The sequence below is a fragment of the Carassius gibelio genome, chromosome B11 (genome assembly GCF_023724105.1).
Source record: "Carassius gibelio isolate Cgi1373 ecotype wild population from Czech Republic chromosome B11, carGib1.2-hapl.c, whole genome shotgun sequence".
NCBI classification, from domain to species: Eukaryota; Metazoa; Chordata; class Actinopteri; order Cypriniformes; family Cyprinidae; genus Carassius; species Carassius gibelio.
In genome coordinates, this window is record NC_068406.1 from 11,178,854 (window position 1) to 11,196,375 (window position 17,522).

General features: G+C 43.7%; 1 protein-coding gene across 13 annotated transcripts in view; it reads left to right on the forward strand.

The window, feature by feature from the left end:
* The window catches only part of LOC127968107 (inositol 1,4,5-trisphosphate receptor type 1), a 131,561-nt gene that overhangs the window by 20,353 nt on the left and 93,686 nt on the right, over positions 1-17,522 (forward strand). For 6 of the 13 annotated variants that reach the window (XM_052569008.1, XM_052569001.1, XM_052568998.1 and 3 more), the window contains exons 4-12: positions 10,096-10,211; positions 10,711-10,797; positions 11,006-11,164; positions 12,872-12,970; positions 13,309-13,392; positions 13,497-13,643; positions 16,020-16,190; positions 17,006-17,050; positions 17,170-17,199. In XM_052569008.1, coding sequence (XP_052424968.1) covers positions 10,096-10,211; positions 10,711-10,797; positions 11,006-11,164; positions 12,872-12,970; positions 13,309-13,392; positions 13,497-13,643; positions 16,020-16,190; positions 17,006-17,050; positions 17,170-17,199 — 938 coding nt within the window. The remainder of the gene's footprint in view (positions 1-10,095; positions 10,212-10,710; positions 10,798-11,005; positions 11,165-12,871; positions 12,971-13,308; positions 13,393-13,496; positions 13,644-16,019; positions 16,191-17,005; positions 17,051-17,169; positions 17,200-17,522) is intronic. The other 7 variants (XM_052569009.1, XM_052569004.1, XM_052569005.1 and 4 more) reach the window with 5 other exon arrangements.

Sequence of the window (17,522 nt, forward strand, 5' to 3'; positions counted from 1 at the left end):
TGATGAGAGATTTACGATACTAGTAATCACAGAACCGGCTTTACTGACGAGATGCGCTTTATGCGATTTATCGTGCAGTCCTTGTTTGTTGATCAAAAAGTACAAAGTAGATGTGGAATGCTGGATGTATTCAGAGCACTGCCATTACTGTCTAGAATGTGTTGAATGGTGTGCTGTGATTGGTTGTTACTGTTTACAGTGTGTGAAATGATGCTATGTGATTGGTTGAGAGACTGGTGTTTTTTCACAGTTTGGAAAAAAAGGGAGAAAACATGACCTAATAACTCTGCGAATATTGCAATTTGCGTAAAAATAAAAATGGACTATTCAGTACCGATCAGATTCAACACTGATTTTGGCGGAAAGTAATTTCGGAACCTCTCTTCAAATATATATACACACACATATAGTTTACAACATATACACCTCCATAAATATACACGCCTCATAATGTGTATCTATACAAAAACACATACAGACATCTCTACATATACATAATCATTAAAAAAAAAATTAAAATAATTATTACCAATACCAATAAATACTCAATTATGGAAAACTAAAAAAAAACTATATTTTATCAAATTAACCAGGACAAGAAGGTCACCTTCCAAATATTCAAAGAAGGACTTCCAAATCTATATGAATCTCTTTGGTTTATCTAATATTTTCCATATGTACAGTAACACATAACTGAACTCTTAAACCACATTTCAAATTTAGTTGTAAACTTTTTGTTTCACATCATCAAAATTGACTTTTTTGTTATGGTCATTCCTAAAGAGATTTCTTTTAAAATTGTGCATTTCTTCTTTAAATTTGCGTCAATAACTGTTTGACAGCCTGTAGTGTTTGTGTTGGTATGGTGTGACTGTCTCTCTGTGGTTTAGCATGCTAACTGCCTTTCATCCCTGAGTTTGACCCAGTGTTGCCCCTCAGCACCATCAGCCTATCTATCATTCCTTTCAGTCCTCTTTCCACTGCCATCCTCTGTCCCACTTTCCCCTCACAATCTCCTCTCCTCCTTCCGCATTTCTTCTTCGGTTTCCTCCTCCACCCCTAGTTCCCTGGCTGCTAATCCCTGAGTGCTAGCGTTAGTGTTGGCCGCGTTTCCCAGTACGCTCTGCTGACATAGTGCTATTTTTACCTGTCACACTTAATCATGTCCTCTTGCGTGTCTTCCCTCTCTTCCTGTTCCTCTTTCCTTCCTTCTACTCACTGTACCTGGCTCTCAGTGCAGTCCTGTCCTATCAGGATAAGATAAGAGTGTAACTGGTTCTCAAGGACAATAACCTGCAGGTTAACATTATGATAGTATCTGATCCTCAAAGTTTATATGTGTAACGAGGTGCGTTCCCAAAGCAAGGGATGTTTGTAGTTCACTTCACCTGACAAATTTAAAAAAATAAATATTAAATACAGATATATTTATTCATTTGTAATAATAATTATTTTATATGTATTGTGGCATTGCAAACACTGTATTGTATTAGATTGTGAAAACATTCATAGCTTGCTGGCTTAGTCTTGCTGTACCTTACAAAATATACCACGGTAACCACACCTTCTGCCAGAATACCATAGTTACAACGGCTTTTGTTACTACTGTGATGTAATGTGAGAAAGTGTGTTCTGGGTAGTTTCTAAGTTTTTTTCTAAATGGTTTTGGCTTGATGCTTCATTAATTCAGTCATTAAATCTAAAGCGATGATTTGAGAGATCTTTCATGACTGTAGAACAAACAGTGACATGTTCAGTGAAATGACTAAAAATTCTGATTCAGTTTTTCAAAGAAAGTGTTTAAATGTAAATATTTAGTAAAACAATTTTGTTTGATATTTTAATGTTAAAGGGATAGTTCACCTAAAAATGAAAATGTGATGTTTATCTGCTTACCTCCAGGGCATCCAATATGTAGGTGACTTTGTTTCTTCAGTAGAACACAAACTGAATTTTAACTGAAACCGTCTGTCACTTTATAATGTAAGTGGATGGAAATCATGGCTAAATCATATAATAAAACAACAACAACAACAACAAAAACATACACAAACAAAACCAAATTAATCCCTGTAGCTCGTAGAAATACATTGATGTGTAAAGACACAAAATAATCGGTCTGTGCAAGAAACGTCTCGGTTACGTACGTAACCCTCGTTCCCTGATGGAGGGAACGGAGACGTTATGTCGACCGACAAATGGGGTCTCACTTGGGAGGCCAATCATCTCTGATTTTAAGAGAAAACGCCAATGAAATTGGCAAGTGGATTAACACACCTGAGCCACTCCCCGTGCCAGCGGGTATAAATAGGGCGACAGGTGCATCCACTCATTAGGTTTTACGCTGAGGAGCCGAGAACGTGTCCCGGCAACAGCGAATGGTTCAAGGTTGTGGCATGGGGACATAACGTCTCCGTTCCCTCCATCAGGGAACGAGGGTTACGTACGTAACCGAGACGTTCCCTATCTGTCGGTCACTACGAGTTATGTCGACCGACAAATGGGGTCCTATGGAAAACGCCATAACCTGAACCTTGTCACAACCCTGAGGCGCTGCAATTGTTGACAAGCCTTGGCGTGCCACAAAAGCTACGCTTAAGGTCGTAACCTTCCCAAAGCCCCAGCGCAAATTCACTGACCTTGGTACCGAAGGGGCCAAAGGGTGAGTACATCGCTGCTGGAGAAGGCCATGCTGCTGTTCCGCCCACATAAAGTAAATGGAAGGGATTTCAACCTTCAGTGAAAGATTGCTTCAAATCTTCCCTATTTGTTCTTTCAGCTGGCAAGACAATGGGGAAGCGAGCCTTTAGGAAGGGTCGCTACGGAGACCACATCCTACCCGTAGGGAGGTGACATGTGGATATACTGATATGGACTGACCCAGGGGGCAGTACTACATATGGAAGGGGTCTCTGAGGCAGGTCCTACCTTGGAGTAGGGATGGGACGGCTGCCAGAAGAGACCGACAGAGCGATCTGTCAAGGGAAGACACGGGTTTGCCAAGAGGGAAACCTTACCGTGGAAGAATACACATATGGGATTACCCGCAGGGAACCCAGCCATATGGACACCTAGCCCAGTACGGGGGCTGACCGGCTCCGGGCATGCTAACGCCAGTACTGGGCCTGGCGACAGACTGCTCCGCCAAGTCTGACGCCGAGGGTGCTGGAGGATGCTCGACCAGGGTACGCCAACCGGGGAACTCTACTGGGAGAAGAAGGCGCTCACATCCCCGTGTTAGGGGGAATGGCGCAGCAAGCGAGACACCCAGCCAGCCCTTCCCGCCAATTACCTGTTACCCAACACACGGGAGGAAACTGGCTCTACACGGAGGTTGTAAAACCTCGCAAAGGTGTTAGGTGTCGCCCAGCCCGCAGCTCGACAAATGTCTGCCAGAGAGGCGCCGTGCGCCAACGCATAGGAGGAGGCCACACTCCGTGTGGAGTGGGCCCTCACCCCCAGGGGGCACGGCTCGCCTTGGGAATGGTAAGCCAAGGCGATGGCGTCCACTATCCAGTGGGCCAACCTCTGCTTAGAGACAGCCTTCCCCTTCTGCTGACCTCCAAAGCAGACCAGGAGCTGCTCAGAGCTTCTGAAGCTCTGGGTGCGGTCCACGTATATGCGGAGCGCTCTTACGGGACACAGCAACGACAAGGCTGGATCTGCCTCCTCCAGGGGCAGCGCTTGCAGGTTCACCACCTGGTCTCGGAAGGGAGTGGTGGGAACCTTGGGCACGTATCCAGGCCGGGGTCTCAGGACAACGTGAGAGTAGGCCGGCCCGAACACAAGGCACTCTTCACTTACCGAAAATGCTTGGAGGTCCCCGACCCTCTTGATGGAAGTGAGCGCGATCAGGAGCGCTGTCTTGAGAGACAGGAACTTCAGCTCAACCGAATCCAGCGGCTCAAAGGGACCCCTCTGAAGTCCCGCCAGGACAATAGAGAGGTCCCAGGAGGGAATCAGGGGTGTCCTAGGAGGATGTAACCTTCTGGCACCCCTCAGGAACCTAACGATCAGGTCATGCCTCCCCAGGGACCGGCCGTCCACTGCATCGTGATGTGCTGCAATGGCAGCCACATACACCTTCAGGGTGGAGGGTGACAGCCCACGCTCCAGCCTACCTTGCAGGAAAGAAAGCACGACTCTGACCGGGCATCTCCGGGGGTCTTCTCGGTGAGAAGAACACCAATTCGTGAACAGACTCCACTTCAGAGCATAGGCCTGCCTCGTAGAAGGGGCTCTAGCCTGAGTGATAGTGTCTACCACTGCTGGGGGCAGATCACTTAGGTCTGCCGCGTCCCGTCTAGAAGCCACACGTGGAGGTTCCAGAGATCTGGACGCGGGTGCCAAATGGTGCCAAGCCCCTGAGAGAGAAGGTCTCTCCTCAGGGGGATGCGCCAGGGAGGGGCTGTCACGAGGAGCATGAGTTCCGAAAACCAGGTCCGGGTGGGCCAGTAAGGCGCAACCAACAGGACCTGTTCCTCGTCCTCCCTGACCTTGCACAGTGTCTGTGCGAGCAGGCTCACTGGGGGAAACGCATACTTGCGTAAAGCCCGAGGCCAGCTGTGTGCCAGTGCATCTGTGCCCAGGGGGGCCTGGGACAGGGAATAGTACAGCTGGCAGTGGGAGGACTCGTGGGAAGCAAACAGGTCTACCTGGGCTTCCCCGAATCGACTCCAAATCAGCTGGACCGTCTGGGGATGGAGTCGCCATTCCCCGGGGAAAGTGAGCTGTCGTGAGAGCGCGTCGGCTGCACGATTGAGCTCCCCCGGGATGTGGACAGCGCGCAGCGACTTGAGCCACGTCTGACTCCAGAGGAGGAGATGACGGGCGAGTTGAGACATGCGGCGTGATCGTAACCCGCCTTGTCGGTTGATGTACGAAACAGCCGCAGTGTTGTCCGTGCGGACCAACACGTGCTTGTCCAGCACTAGCGGACGAAACCGTCGCAAAGCTAGATGCACTGCCAGCAACTCCAGGCAGTTGATGTGCCAAAGCAGTCGAGGTCCTGTCCAGGACCCTGAGGCTGCCTGCCCGTTGCATGTCGCGCCCCAGCCCGAGTTGGAGGCATCTGTTGTGACAACAACGTGCCGGGACACTTGTTCCAAGGGCACACCGGCCCGTAGAAAGGCAAGGTCCGACCAAGGACTGAATAGGCGGCGACACATCAGTGTGATGGTGACACGATGTGTACCGCGGCGCCATGCCCATCTCGGGACTCGGGAGTGTAACCAGTGCTGAAGTGGTCTCATATGAAGCAATCCGAGCGGCGTGACTGCGGCTGCGGATGCCATATGCCCCAGGAGCCTCTGAAAGTGTTTCAGTGGTACCACTGTCCTGCCTCTGAAGGAACTCAGGCAGTTCAGCACTGAGTGGGCACGTTCGCTGGTAAGACGTGCCGTCATACTCACCGAGTCTAACTCCATACCGAGATAAGAGATTCTCTGCACAGGGGAGAGCTTGCTCTTCTCTCGGTTGACCTGAAGCCCCAACTGACTGAGGTGCCGAAGCACGAAGTCCCTGTGATCGCACAACTCTTCTCGGGACCGGGCCATAATGAGCCAGTCGTCGAGATAGTTGAGGATCCTGATGCCCACTTCCCAAAGTGGGGCAAGGGCGCCCTCCGCGACCTTCGTGAAGACACGGGGGGACAGGGAGAGCCCGAAGGGGAGGACCTTGTACTGCCATGCCTGACCCTCGAAAGCAAAGCGCAGGAACGGTCTGTGACGAGGGAGGATAGAGACATGAAAGTACGCGTCTTTCAGGTCGATCGCTGCAAACCAGTCCTGGGGCTGGACGCATTTGATAATGCGTTTCTGCGTCAACATCCTGAACGGGAGCTTGTGTAGGGCCCGATTCAAGACTCGCAGATCCAGGATAGGTCGAAGGCCACCGCTCTTCTTGGGCACGATGAAGTAAGGGCTGTAAAACCCCGTCCTCATCTCGGCTGGAGGGACCGGCTCGATTGCATCCTTCGCCAGGAGGACAGCAATCTCCTCGCGCAAGACAGGGGCGTCCTGGACTGCCACCGAAGTCTCGAGCACGCCATTGAACTTGGGGGGTCGCCGGGCGAATTGAATCGCATAGCCGAGTCGAACCGTCCGGATGAGCCAGCGTGACGGGTTGGGCAGCGCAAGCCACGCTCCCAGATACCGTACAAGTGGCACCAAAGGGACAGTCGACATACCCGCAGTGGTGCAGCGATGGGGAGTCGTGCCGCAAGGCCCAGAAGGCACAGCGTCCTGGGTCATCGCAACCACACTCCTCGTGTTCCCGGAGGAACTGGCCAGAGACGCGTGGAGAGGCGTTGCGTCTCCGAACCGCGACCTCTTGGCCGCTGGCGAAAGGGGGCGTCGTGGGTGAGAGTGAGGAAGCTGTGCGTCGCTCATTGTCAAGCCACGAGCCTTGCAACTCGGAGGAAGGAGAATTTGCTCTTTTATTGAAAATGTGGGTACCACTGGCCGTCCGGCCAGTGGCGGAACAGAACAAAACAGAAACTGAAGATTCTCCGCCCGGCCCTCCTCCGGGGGAAGGAGTGGCGCTGTCTTCGCCATCTCCTGAAGAGCAGTTCTCCGCATCTCCGAGTTGCCCGTGTCAGGGCCGCTTGGTCGACTTCCTGGAGGACTTCGCAGCCGGGAGTGACACGGGGGGCGCCGCTCTCCTGCGCGGGGCTCGACGCGCCGGCCTCGAAGAACTCTCAGCACGGGGCGGAGCTGGCGTAGAGGACGCAGGGGGGCGCCCACGGCGACGAGCAGGCTGAGGCGCTACCCGCGACGGAACGGTGGCAGCCGGAGAGACACGTCGGGGCAGGATGTGCTGGATGGCCTCAGTCTGCTTCTGTACCGCCGAGAACTGCTGGGCAAAGTCCTCGACAGTGTCGCCGAACAGGCCTGCCTGGGAGATGGGGGCGTCGAGAAAGCGCGCTTTGTCCATGTCCCTCATCTCAGCCAGGTTCAGCCAGAGATGCCGCTCCTGGACCACCAGCGTGGACATCGCCTTCCCGAGGGACCGCGCCGTGACCTTCGTTGCCCGTAAGGCGAAGTCGGTCGCCGTGCGCAGCTCCTGCATCAACCCCGGGTCGGTACCACCCTCGTGCATGGTTTTGAGTGCCTTGGCTTGGTGTACCTGCAGGATAGCCATGGCATGCAGGGCAGAGGCAGCTTGGCCCGCAGCACTGTAAGCCTTGGCAGCGAGTGCGGCCGTCAGCTTACAGGCCTTGGACGGGAGGCGCGGACGATTCCTCCAAGTGGCGGCGTTTTGTGGGCACAAGTGCACCGCAACCGCCCTCTCCACCTGGGGAACCTCTACGTACCCCCTGGCTGCCCCGCCATCGAGGGTGGTGAGGATGGAAGAGGGAGAAGAGCGGCTTCTGGCCGTGAAAGGGGCCGTCCACGACTTCGTCACCTCTTCATGCACCTCCGGGAAGAAAGGCACCGGAGCAGAACGAGGTTGTGAGCCGCGTCCCGCGCCGAGAAACCAATCATCCAGCCGTGAGGGCTCGGGACTGGGCGGTGTAGTCACCTCCAGTCCGATACTCACGGCTGCCCGGGCAAGCATGGCCGACAACTCCAAGTCCGATTCGGCAGTAGCGACAACACCCGAGGGGGGCAGCCCCGCCGAACCTTCATCCTCAGAGGTCGATAACCCATCCCCCGATGCAGCAATCGACATCTGGTCCTCGGGCGGCGCACCGAAAGACACGCTGGGACCGCTGTGAGACGGCCCAGCAGAATCAATCGGCAGCTGCACGGGACAGTCGCTGCGTGAGGAGTGAGAGGTCCGTGGGGCGTGGCCCGGCGGAGAAGCTCTCACTGTGATCCTCAGATCTCCCAGAGCGCCAGCCGGCGGCCCTCTGCTCGAGCCAGAGAGACCGGGACGGGTGGCGACAGAGGGGTCTGCTGCACTCCCCTTGAGGAGTGAGAGACGCGATCGCAGCGCTGCCATGTTCATACGCCCACAGTAGACGCATGAATCATCCACGAGCGCAGCCTCAGCGTGTTGGACGCCCAGACACTGCAGACAACGCTCGTGACCGTCAACCGAAGACAGGAAACGACCGCATCCAGAAGGACACGGACGAAACGGCATTTTGAAAAAGACGCGAATCGTCCGTGATTTGCTCTTTTAGAGAACTGTCTCTTTTAGCCGAAGCGCCCAGGGGAATCGCCGCTCGCAGGGACACCACTGTAACGCGCCGTCACACCGACCAGGAACAGCTCTACCAAAAACAAAGATGAATGGCTTTGTAGTGATCTTCTTCATCGACTACTCGGCTCCGAAGCAAAAATCTAATGAGTGGATGCACCTGTCGCCCTATTTATACCCGCTGGCACGGGGAGTGGCTCAGGTGTGTTAATCCACTTGCCAATTTCATTGGCGTTTTCTCTTAAAATCAGAGATGATTGGCCTCCCAAGTGAGACCCCATTTGTCGGTCGACATAACTCGTAGTGACCGACAGATAGGGAACTGAACAGTATTTGTATAGTTGTTGTTTTTTGTACCTCTGATTCATGCAATGTGCAAACTCTCCTGAGCATGTTCTCAAGCAGCAGGTGCGTGATGTGTCTTCTTCTAGCTTTACAGTTGATGAAGAGTTATAAGTGCATTACCGCCACCTATCTCTCAAATGGACCATTGACACTCTGTCTACAATCTCTGTTAGTGTCAATGGTTCATTTGAGAGATAGGTGGCGGTAATGATCTGATAAGTATCCATCAGCTGTAAAGCAAGAACAAGAAGAAGCCTCCTCACGCGCCTGCTGATGGGGAACGTGCTCAGGAGGACACGCTCTGGACAGTTTGCACATTGCGTGAATCAGAGGTAAAATAAACGATATAAATACTTTTCAGTTTCTTGTACAGACCAATCGTTTTGTGTCTCTACACATCAGTGTGCACATCGTCACGAGCCGCAGGGTTTAATTTGTTTTTGTTTGTGAATATTTTTCTTTCTTTTTTTATGTTTTACCCGTGATTCCCATCCATTTACATTAAAAGCCTGAAAGACTGCAACAATTTCTGTTAAAAATCTCAGTTTGTGTTCAACTGAAGAAACAAAGTCAACTACATCTTGGATGCCCTGGGGGTAAGCAGATAAACATCATGTTTTCATTTTTGGGTAATCTATCCCTTTAATGAATACAAATGGTTAAAACAATCTTACCATTTAGTTCATTTAACCTGGGACAGATTCATCTGAATTAAATTGTATTGTACAAATTAGATTTATCTTACAATTTTAACATATTTTAGTTTTTTCAATACATATTTAGAATTTTGAACAGTTTGAAATGATTAATTATTTATTGGGACTTGGCTGAAAAATATAGATTTATTATTATTATTATTATTATTATTATTATTATTATTATTGTTTATGATTTAACTATTTAAATAAATGTAAAAATCTATGTGTTTTACTGGACAGATTCACATGGCTCACTTTGTAATGTTAACCTGGCAAAGTGACCCGGTCATTAACTAATAACTAATAAGTCAAACTTGAATCCTCTTGTGTTCTTCTTTGAAAACTAAATGAATCGTTCTAGTCAGTTGTGCCTGCAGTCACAGATGCCCTCATGATTTTAGAATATGAAAGAGTACTGGGAATTAAATGGGTCACAATGTCTCTGAGATTAACCTGCTTATAGTCTTTTTAAAAAGGGCTAAATATGCCTCTGTGATCAGTATCTGATGGATGTGTGGCAGGTTTTGTTTGGTGTTTGGAAGGTCAGTTAGTCCAATGAAGCAGTTTCCAGAGCGAACATCTAAAAGAGGATTAATAATATAATAAAATAATACATTTTCATCAGATAATTTTTAAGAAAAAAAGAAAACACAAATAAAACAAATACATATTTTAAAATAAAATAGTTAGTGATCATGCTAAATGATTTATAGTAATGCATTAAAAGAGCACATTATGGTTTGGTGTTGATGAAGTGATACTTGAGCCTTTCTGATGGGAATGTGGGTGTACATGCTTACAATTGAAGAAGAAAAACAACACCTCTTATTCATATATGCACAGTGTAAAGGCTCTGACAGGAACTCCTCTTAAGGTGTTTTTGTGCATTTTCTGTTTTTCCTTTCAGACTGTCTGTTCAAGTTGTGTCCGATGAACAGGTACTCAGCCCAGAAACAGTTCTGGAAAGCAGCAAAACCTGGTGGAAACAGCACCACAGACACTGTACTACTCAACAAATTACATGTGAGTTCAACACGTAACATTTCAGGCTTCTGCCTCCTCTATGGAATCTTGTTTCTGCCATGAGATGAAGAATAAAGTAATCATTTGTGACTTTTTGTCATGCAATATTTTTTTTCTAGCAATTCTGAATTTGTATCTCAAAATTATGATTTCTTTCTTGCAGAATCTCAGAATTGTGAGATATAAATTTTTATATCTTTAAATTTTTTTTTACCCTGGTGGAAACAAGTTTCCATAACCCTTATTATGCTGCATGAATAAGATGGTATAGAATGTTTAGTTAAATTTGATTTAAGTATAATTTGGTATTAAATGACAGTAAACGTGGTTCAAGTTCATTACATACTGTATATATCAAATAATTGTTGTCTAGACCTTTCTTTCTTGTAAATTATTTATATACACTTTTTGTAAGCATATATATCAAATAATTGTTGTCTAGACTTTTCTTTATTTATTTGTAAGCATTTTGATATGCATTTTCACCTCTGTTTTTCAGCACGCTGCTGATCTAGAGAAGAAACAGAATGAATCAGAAAACCGGAAGCTGCTGGGAACGGTGATACAGTATGGAAATGTTATTCAGGTAGGTCAGCCAGGGATCTCATTGTGCCATTGAGGTCTTGGCAGAACAGAAATCCATTTTACAGTGTTATTTTAGTGTCTTGTATTATAGCTTGCATTTATAATTGTTTGACAAAATGTATTATAATATATAAGACTGTGCCATGTGACCCTGAGCATATTCATGTGTGTAGCTAAAGGGGTTGTAAAGGACTTTTTTTTTTTCGCAGCTGTTGCATTTAAAAAGCAATAAGTACCTTACTGTGAATAAACGGCTGCCTGCTTTGCTGGAGAAGAACGCCATGCGTGTGACGCTGGACTCTGCTGGAAACGAAGGCTCCTGGTTTTACATCCAGCCCTTTTACAAACTCCGCTCTATAGGAGACAGTGTGAGTGAAATCATACAGTTTAAACAGATTTGATTTGAAGTTGCACTCTCCTTCCAAACGTAATGCCATATTTACCATTATATTGTGATTACAATTATAGTTGGCAAGTTTGCAAAGCCTTGTCTGATTGTCTATATTAATGCTTTCTTACTTAGATTTGACTCAAACCTAGCATACTTGTAAAATATGTAGATAAAAGGGTCAGTGAATCTTTTAAAATATTATTGAAAGGCTCTTTCAGGCCAGCAAAGCTGCATTTATTTGAATAAAAATAGGGTAAAAAACTGTAATTTAGTGAGATAGTGTTACAATTTAAAATAACTGTTCTATTTTAATTAGTGCTTTCGAACGATTAATCTCGTCCAAAATAAAAGGTTATCTTTACATTATATATATATTTGTACTATGTATATTTATGTATATATAAATACACACACATACAGTATATATTATTAGTACATACAAACACTTATTTTGGATAGGATTAATCACTCGACAGCACTAATTTTAATATATTTTAAAATGTAATTTGTTCCTGTGATTAAAAGCTATACATCAGTCTGCAGTGTCACATAATATATATATGTGTGTGGGTGTGAGTGTATGTGTGTGTGTGTGTGTGTGTTTACATGTGTACGTGTGTGCGTGCGTGTGTATATATCAAATAAGTTTGTAAAGTTTATATATTGTGATAGTAGGCAGTTTCTGTGAGCAGCAATGAAAAATGCTGTCTTACTAACTGGGCCAAATTATATAAACTCTGTACCCTACATTTGTTTTCAAGCAGACTCAGGTGCTTTAAATGGCTAAATAAATCGAATTTGGATGACAGGTGTACTCTGTGATGCACCGGGGGCTCTAAATGGCCTGAGCTGTAGATACAAATTTTACGCATCTGGAAAACAGAAGCAGACATTTGGTTGATTAGATGTTGATGTGTGGGGTCCATGGGGTCTCATCCGCTGCTGATCTCTGGGGTGAAGAGTTTTTGTAACACCGTTACATGATGTCAAAGCTCACAGCATTGAATTCCCCTGCTAATGTCATTAAGAACGGCCTTTGTGAGAGAGCGTCGCAGTCACTGAGCCTTCGTCACGGAAAGCCACGCCAATTCTTTGAAACGGAGCTGAACCTGGTCTTGTGTGATATAAATAATTGCAAAACTAAGGCACTTGAAGAGATCAATTTAAATTTGTTTTCCTTTAGCTGTACAATTTAAAAGCAGTTAGTGACACATAAACATAGATATCTGTCATTACATACATATATATATATATATATATATATATATATATATATATATATATATATATATATATATATATATATATATATATATATATATATATATATACATTACATATATATATATACAACTAAACAACACTGATCATCACGTTTAAGCAAGTTTCCACAAATAATGATCAGTAAATGTGTAGAGGCTTCATCTTTTCAAAATATGTGATCATAGGTTGCCACGTTTCATAATTTTTGAACAGATCCCTTTATTAAATATTTAATTTTCTCTAATTGCTTGCTTATTTATTTATTTTTCTGGCTATACTTCTGATAATTTTAACCATGGAAGTAAAAGATGTTGACATGAAAATGGTGAGGCCTGCCATTCTTGGTTTTGCTTGTGCACCAACCCCAAACAAATTCTTTACAAAATATGTTTTTATTGACTTTTTTAATTTTATTTTTTAGGTTGTGATTGGAGATAAAGTGGTTTTGAATCCCGTAAATGCCGGACAGCCTCTACATGCCAGCACCCATCAGCTAGTGGACAATCCTGGCTGCAATGAGGTTAAACTACTTTTTCTTTCAGTTTTGCATTACACCATTTACTGTGAATGTATGTAAATAACACTATTAATACAGTTCTGCTCTTAACATTTAAGTGCTTTAAATGGAAACGTACTGTCCGTAAATTAACTTTTGCTGCATAAAACTGGACCCAGTGTTAGTGTGAAGGCTATTATGCAATGGTAACACTAATTTAAGAGCCACTTCTTCTGCCAGAATGTCTCTGGATTGTGAATCATTGTTTTAAGTAAGTGCTAATGCTCAAAAAAACAAAACAAAAAACAACATATTTTATCTTATGACACACCTCCTCCCTTTTCCCTCTCCATTCTCCTCAGGTGAACTCCGTAAACTGCAACACTAGCTGGAAGATTGTTTTATTTATGAAATGGAGTGACAACAAGGAAGTCATTCTTAAAGGGGTAGGTGCTTCACACACATGGAATATGGTCTGAGTTCCTGGAGTTATTGTTGTTGATGGTTCTAGAATGTGATGTTGCTAATTCCTTCTTTCTTGGATGCTAAGGGTGATGTGGTTCGGATGTTTCATGCCGAGCAGGAGAAGTTTCTCACTTGCGATGAACACAGGAAGAAAATACATGTGTTCCTGCGAACCACCGGCCGCCAGTCCGCCACCTCTGCCACCAGCAGCAAAGCACTGTGGGAAGTGGAGGTGAGTCCATTAAGATCATCTTTTCACTTTTTAAATGAACACAACTTTTATGAATTTGGCCTAAATACAGTTAACAGATGTAAAAAGCTAACATGAAGGCATAAACTACACCACGGTCACATGACTTAAAGGGGTCATATGGTGCAATTTTCAAATTTTCCTTTCTCATTGGAGTGTTACAACCTGTTGGTGCATAGATAAGATCCCTAAAGTTGCAAAGACTTAAGTCTCAAAACCAAAGAGATATTCTTTATATCAATTAAGACTTATCCACGCCCTACTAAAACGCCTGATTTAAACACGCCCCCAAATGTCTACATTCTCCTGGTTAAATAAAGGATAAATAAAATAAATAAATAAATAAATACAGGTCAGTATAATCAGTAATTATGTCCCCACTGGATGCAACAAATGCCTAATTTGAAATGAGTCATTGGTTTTGTCTTGTTGCGTCGGGACACAGCATCACAGTACAATTACAACGCACTGGATAGCTGGCCAGTCAGAGCACATCTCGCTTTTCAGAACGATGAGCTTTGTAAAAATCAACGCGTTTCAGAAAGCCAGGGCATAAAGGAGCATATGTGTGTGCATGTGTGTGTTTGTGTGTGTGAGAGAGAGAGACAGAGACAGAGAGAGAAGGTCACACAGTGGAGTCAGCTGTCTTAACTGTACGTGGCTTGTGTACTGCAAACACATATGAGCATCATCGTGTGTCTTTCACACCACTCTGTTCCCCTTTCAGGTTTAACTGATGGTAAAACTAAGGACATTATTAACTGTCTTTGTTTATTTTGATAGAGGAAGCTTTCGATTATGGAAAGGGGCATTACATTTCTAACGAGAACTTGCAGTGTTCATCCAATCACAATGCACTGGGTCAGTTGGCCAATCAGAGCAGACTGCGCTTGTCAGAAGGAGGGACTTTGTAGAAAACTATGCGTTTGAGAGAGGCGGGGCATAGAGGAGCTACAATAATGTACAGTATTTGAAAAATAATGTTTTTTGAACATTAAAGCATGTCAACATATTCTGTTACACCAAATACACAAAATAATGATCTTTAAAAGTGCATCATATGACCCCTTTAAAATCTACAAGGAAAGTTTGTGAGGCTGTCAAAGTAGACTGGTGAGTAGAGTTTTTCTCTTCATCATTATGATATTCAATCAGTCCCATCAGTTTTCATGATTCAGTGATCGTGAAAGTGCAAAATCAACAAAATGATGTGTTTTTTTGCAAACCATCATAATTTGCCATTTAACTGCAAAATAATCACAAGAAAGCAGAAATCCATTTGGAACTGTGCGTTAGGTCTTAAAGTGACAGCAGCCTAATAACCCTGCTGCTGTCTGTGTATGTGACAAATGCAAATGTGCAGAGGAAAGAGGAAAAATTACAATTTGAATTACAAAATGAGAATTGGTAAAGAAAAATGTCAGAGGATTTCCATATAAGACAAGAGGAGACTGGTTCTCCAATGCTAAACAAAAGCAAGTTGGTTTCTTTTGCTCCTGTAAACAAAGCCTGGTTCTCGCAAGACTAGTATATTATCACTGGATCTTATGTTACGCCTATGTCCTACATCATCCACTGGAACGTCACTCTCTCACGAACGCACAAACCAGTTAAGCTGGAAGCTATAGATTATGGTTCATAACGTTTTAAAAATGGATATTAATTATACACAAACACATGGTTTTAATTCAGAATGTTGTTATTCAACTACCCACCCCAGAGCAATGTGAAGCACTTTATTGGACTTCTATTGGATTATAGAATATCAAAAGCCATTCACAGCCATTATAAAACCTGGAAGAACCAAGACGTTTTTTTTTTATATTGTATTCGTTTGAAATAAGAAAGTCATATACTGTACACCTAGGATGGCTTGAGGGTGAGTAAATCATATCCCTTTAATAATGACCAGTGTATTTTATTTCATAAACTAAAGACTGTGCAGTGTTTTATTTTATTAATTTGATTATTCCGTATCTGTAATAGAAAAAGTCCTAGAAACAATCACCTTAAAATTAGTCATTTTGATCATAATGAAGCCCTGGTAGGACTGTTTAATGTCCCCGGCAGCCTCCGTAGTCCCATTTAGCTGCTTGTTAGCGACTGCTATTTTCAAGATACATAAAAGCTTAAAGTCATGAGTGGGGTGTAACTGGTGTATTTTGTTGTTGATGAGTAATATGTGCAAATATCTTGGCTTAGCATTGGCTCTGGGACTACGAAAGTAGAAGTTCAAAAAAACTTGTTTGAGGGTTTTAGGACTAATTCACGAATCAGTCTTATTGTAATTTTGTGTGAAGGGTCCCTTTAAGTACAGTATATGCTCATTGTGACATTCCTCCCAATCTCTTATTTCAGGTGGTTCAGCATGACCCATGTCGTGGTGGCGCTGGTTACTGGAATAGTCTTTTCAGGTTTAAGCACTTGGCCACAGGACACTACCTGGCAGCAGAGGTGAGTGAGGTGTGTTCTACTAGCTCGGGATCCTCCCTCAGCTGTTCCCAGATCAGCACTAACCTCTCTCACTGGGTAGGGAACCTTACTAACTTCCTCTAGATTTTCTCTGGCTTTAAAACTGCAGTCTGTAAGATTTTCAGCATCCCTCTGGATGTTTCCATCAGACCTCCAACCTGACTCGAGCTCATTTTTGTCCAGCTAGAAGCCAAATTGATTAAATCTTACATAGTGCAGCTTTAATCACGTCTATGGTGCTGTTCTTTGAACATGGCTAGCTTGGATAGCAAGATATGTTTAAGGATATTTTAGATAGATTTAATACATTTTCTATTTCACTTTTAGTTTTTATTTATTTCCAGTTATTATGTTAGCTTGTTAATGCTATAGTTTTCTTTTAGTGTTACTTTTCTTTTAACTTTTTCATTTGTTATTTCGACAGCTTCATTTTGATTAACAGAATCGTCTTAATTTTTTTAGTTAACGATTATATATATATATATATATATATATATATATATATATATATATATATATATATATATATATATATATATATATATATATTAGTTATAGTTATATATGTATACAATTATGTACACCAGTTATTTACAGTGGGACAAGGAATTTAAATTACAGTGAAAGGGGTTAAATTTGAAATCATGTGCATGAGCTTTAAATAAAGGAAAATCTCGAGTTTATGTCAAATCTTGAAACATATCTCTCTAACCAAGTAGAACATGTTCAAAGAGCAGGACCCTGTCATTCTTTTTTTGGTTTTATTAGGTTGTGCCTAATCAATTAATTTCCTGTTCAGTTGCCTGTCAAATAGAATGATCTGACTTCTTTTAGCATTTTGAGGACATGTTGGGTGATTTATCTGTTCACAGGTTAATCCTGACTATGAGGAAGAGTCACAGGATTCACGTTCATCTGTAAGTGCTTTCATTTCTGTTAAATAGTTGTCATTCTTGTGTAATGTACTGTGTCTTGTATACTGTACTGTGTAGATATACAGTATGCGTACAGGCATATTTTTTGTCTCTGGTTTCAGGTGGCAGATTTTTCACCCTTTAACTTCCAGGTACTGTCAGACCTACTATCATTAAAAGCTTATCTTCATCTTCATGGTCAAAGATCAAAATCAAAGCACCGCCCCTTTAGAAATGTTATATTTGCATAGCTCTACGTATTCTACGCAGAATATATATATTCTATATATATTATTTTTATTTTTAGTCATTTTTAAGTGTGTTTTTCTGTCCTTTTAAATATTTCTAAACAGCTGTAATTAATATTATTATTATTTTTTTAAGTTATTTATACAACTTTATTTCAGTTACTTGCCAATGCCTCCTTTCCAATTTATAATTTTTATAATTTATAATTTATAATTTATATTTCATT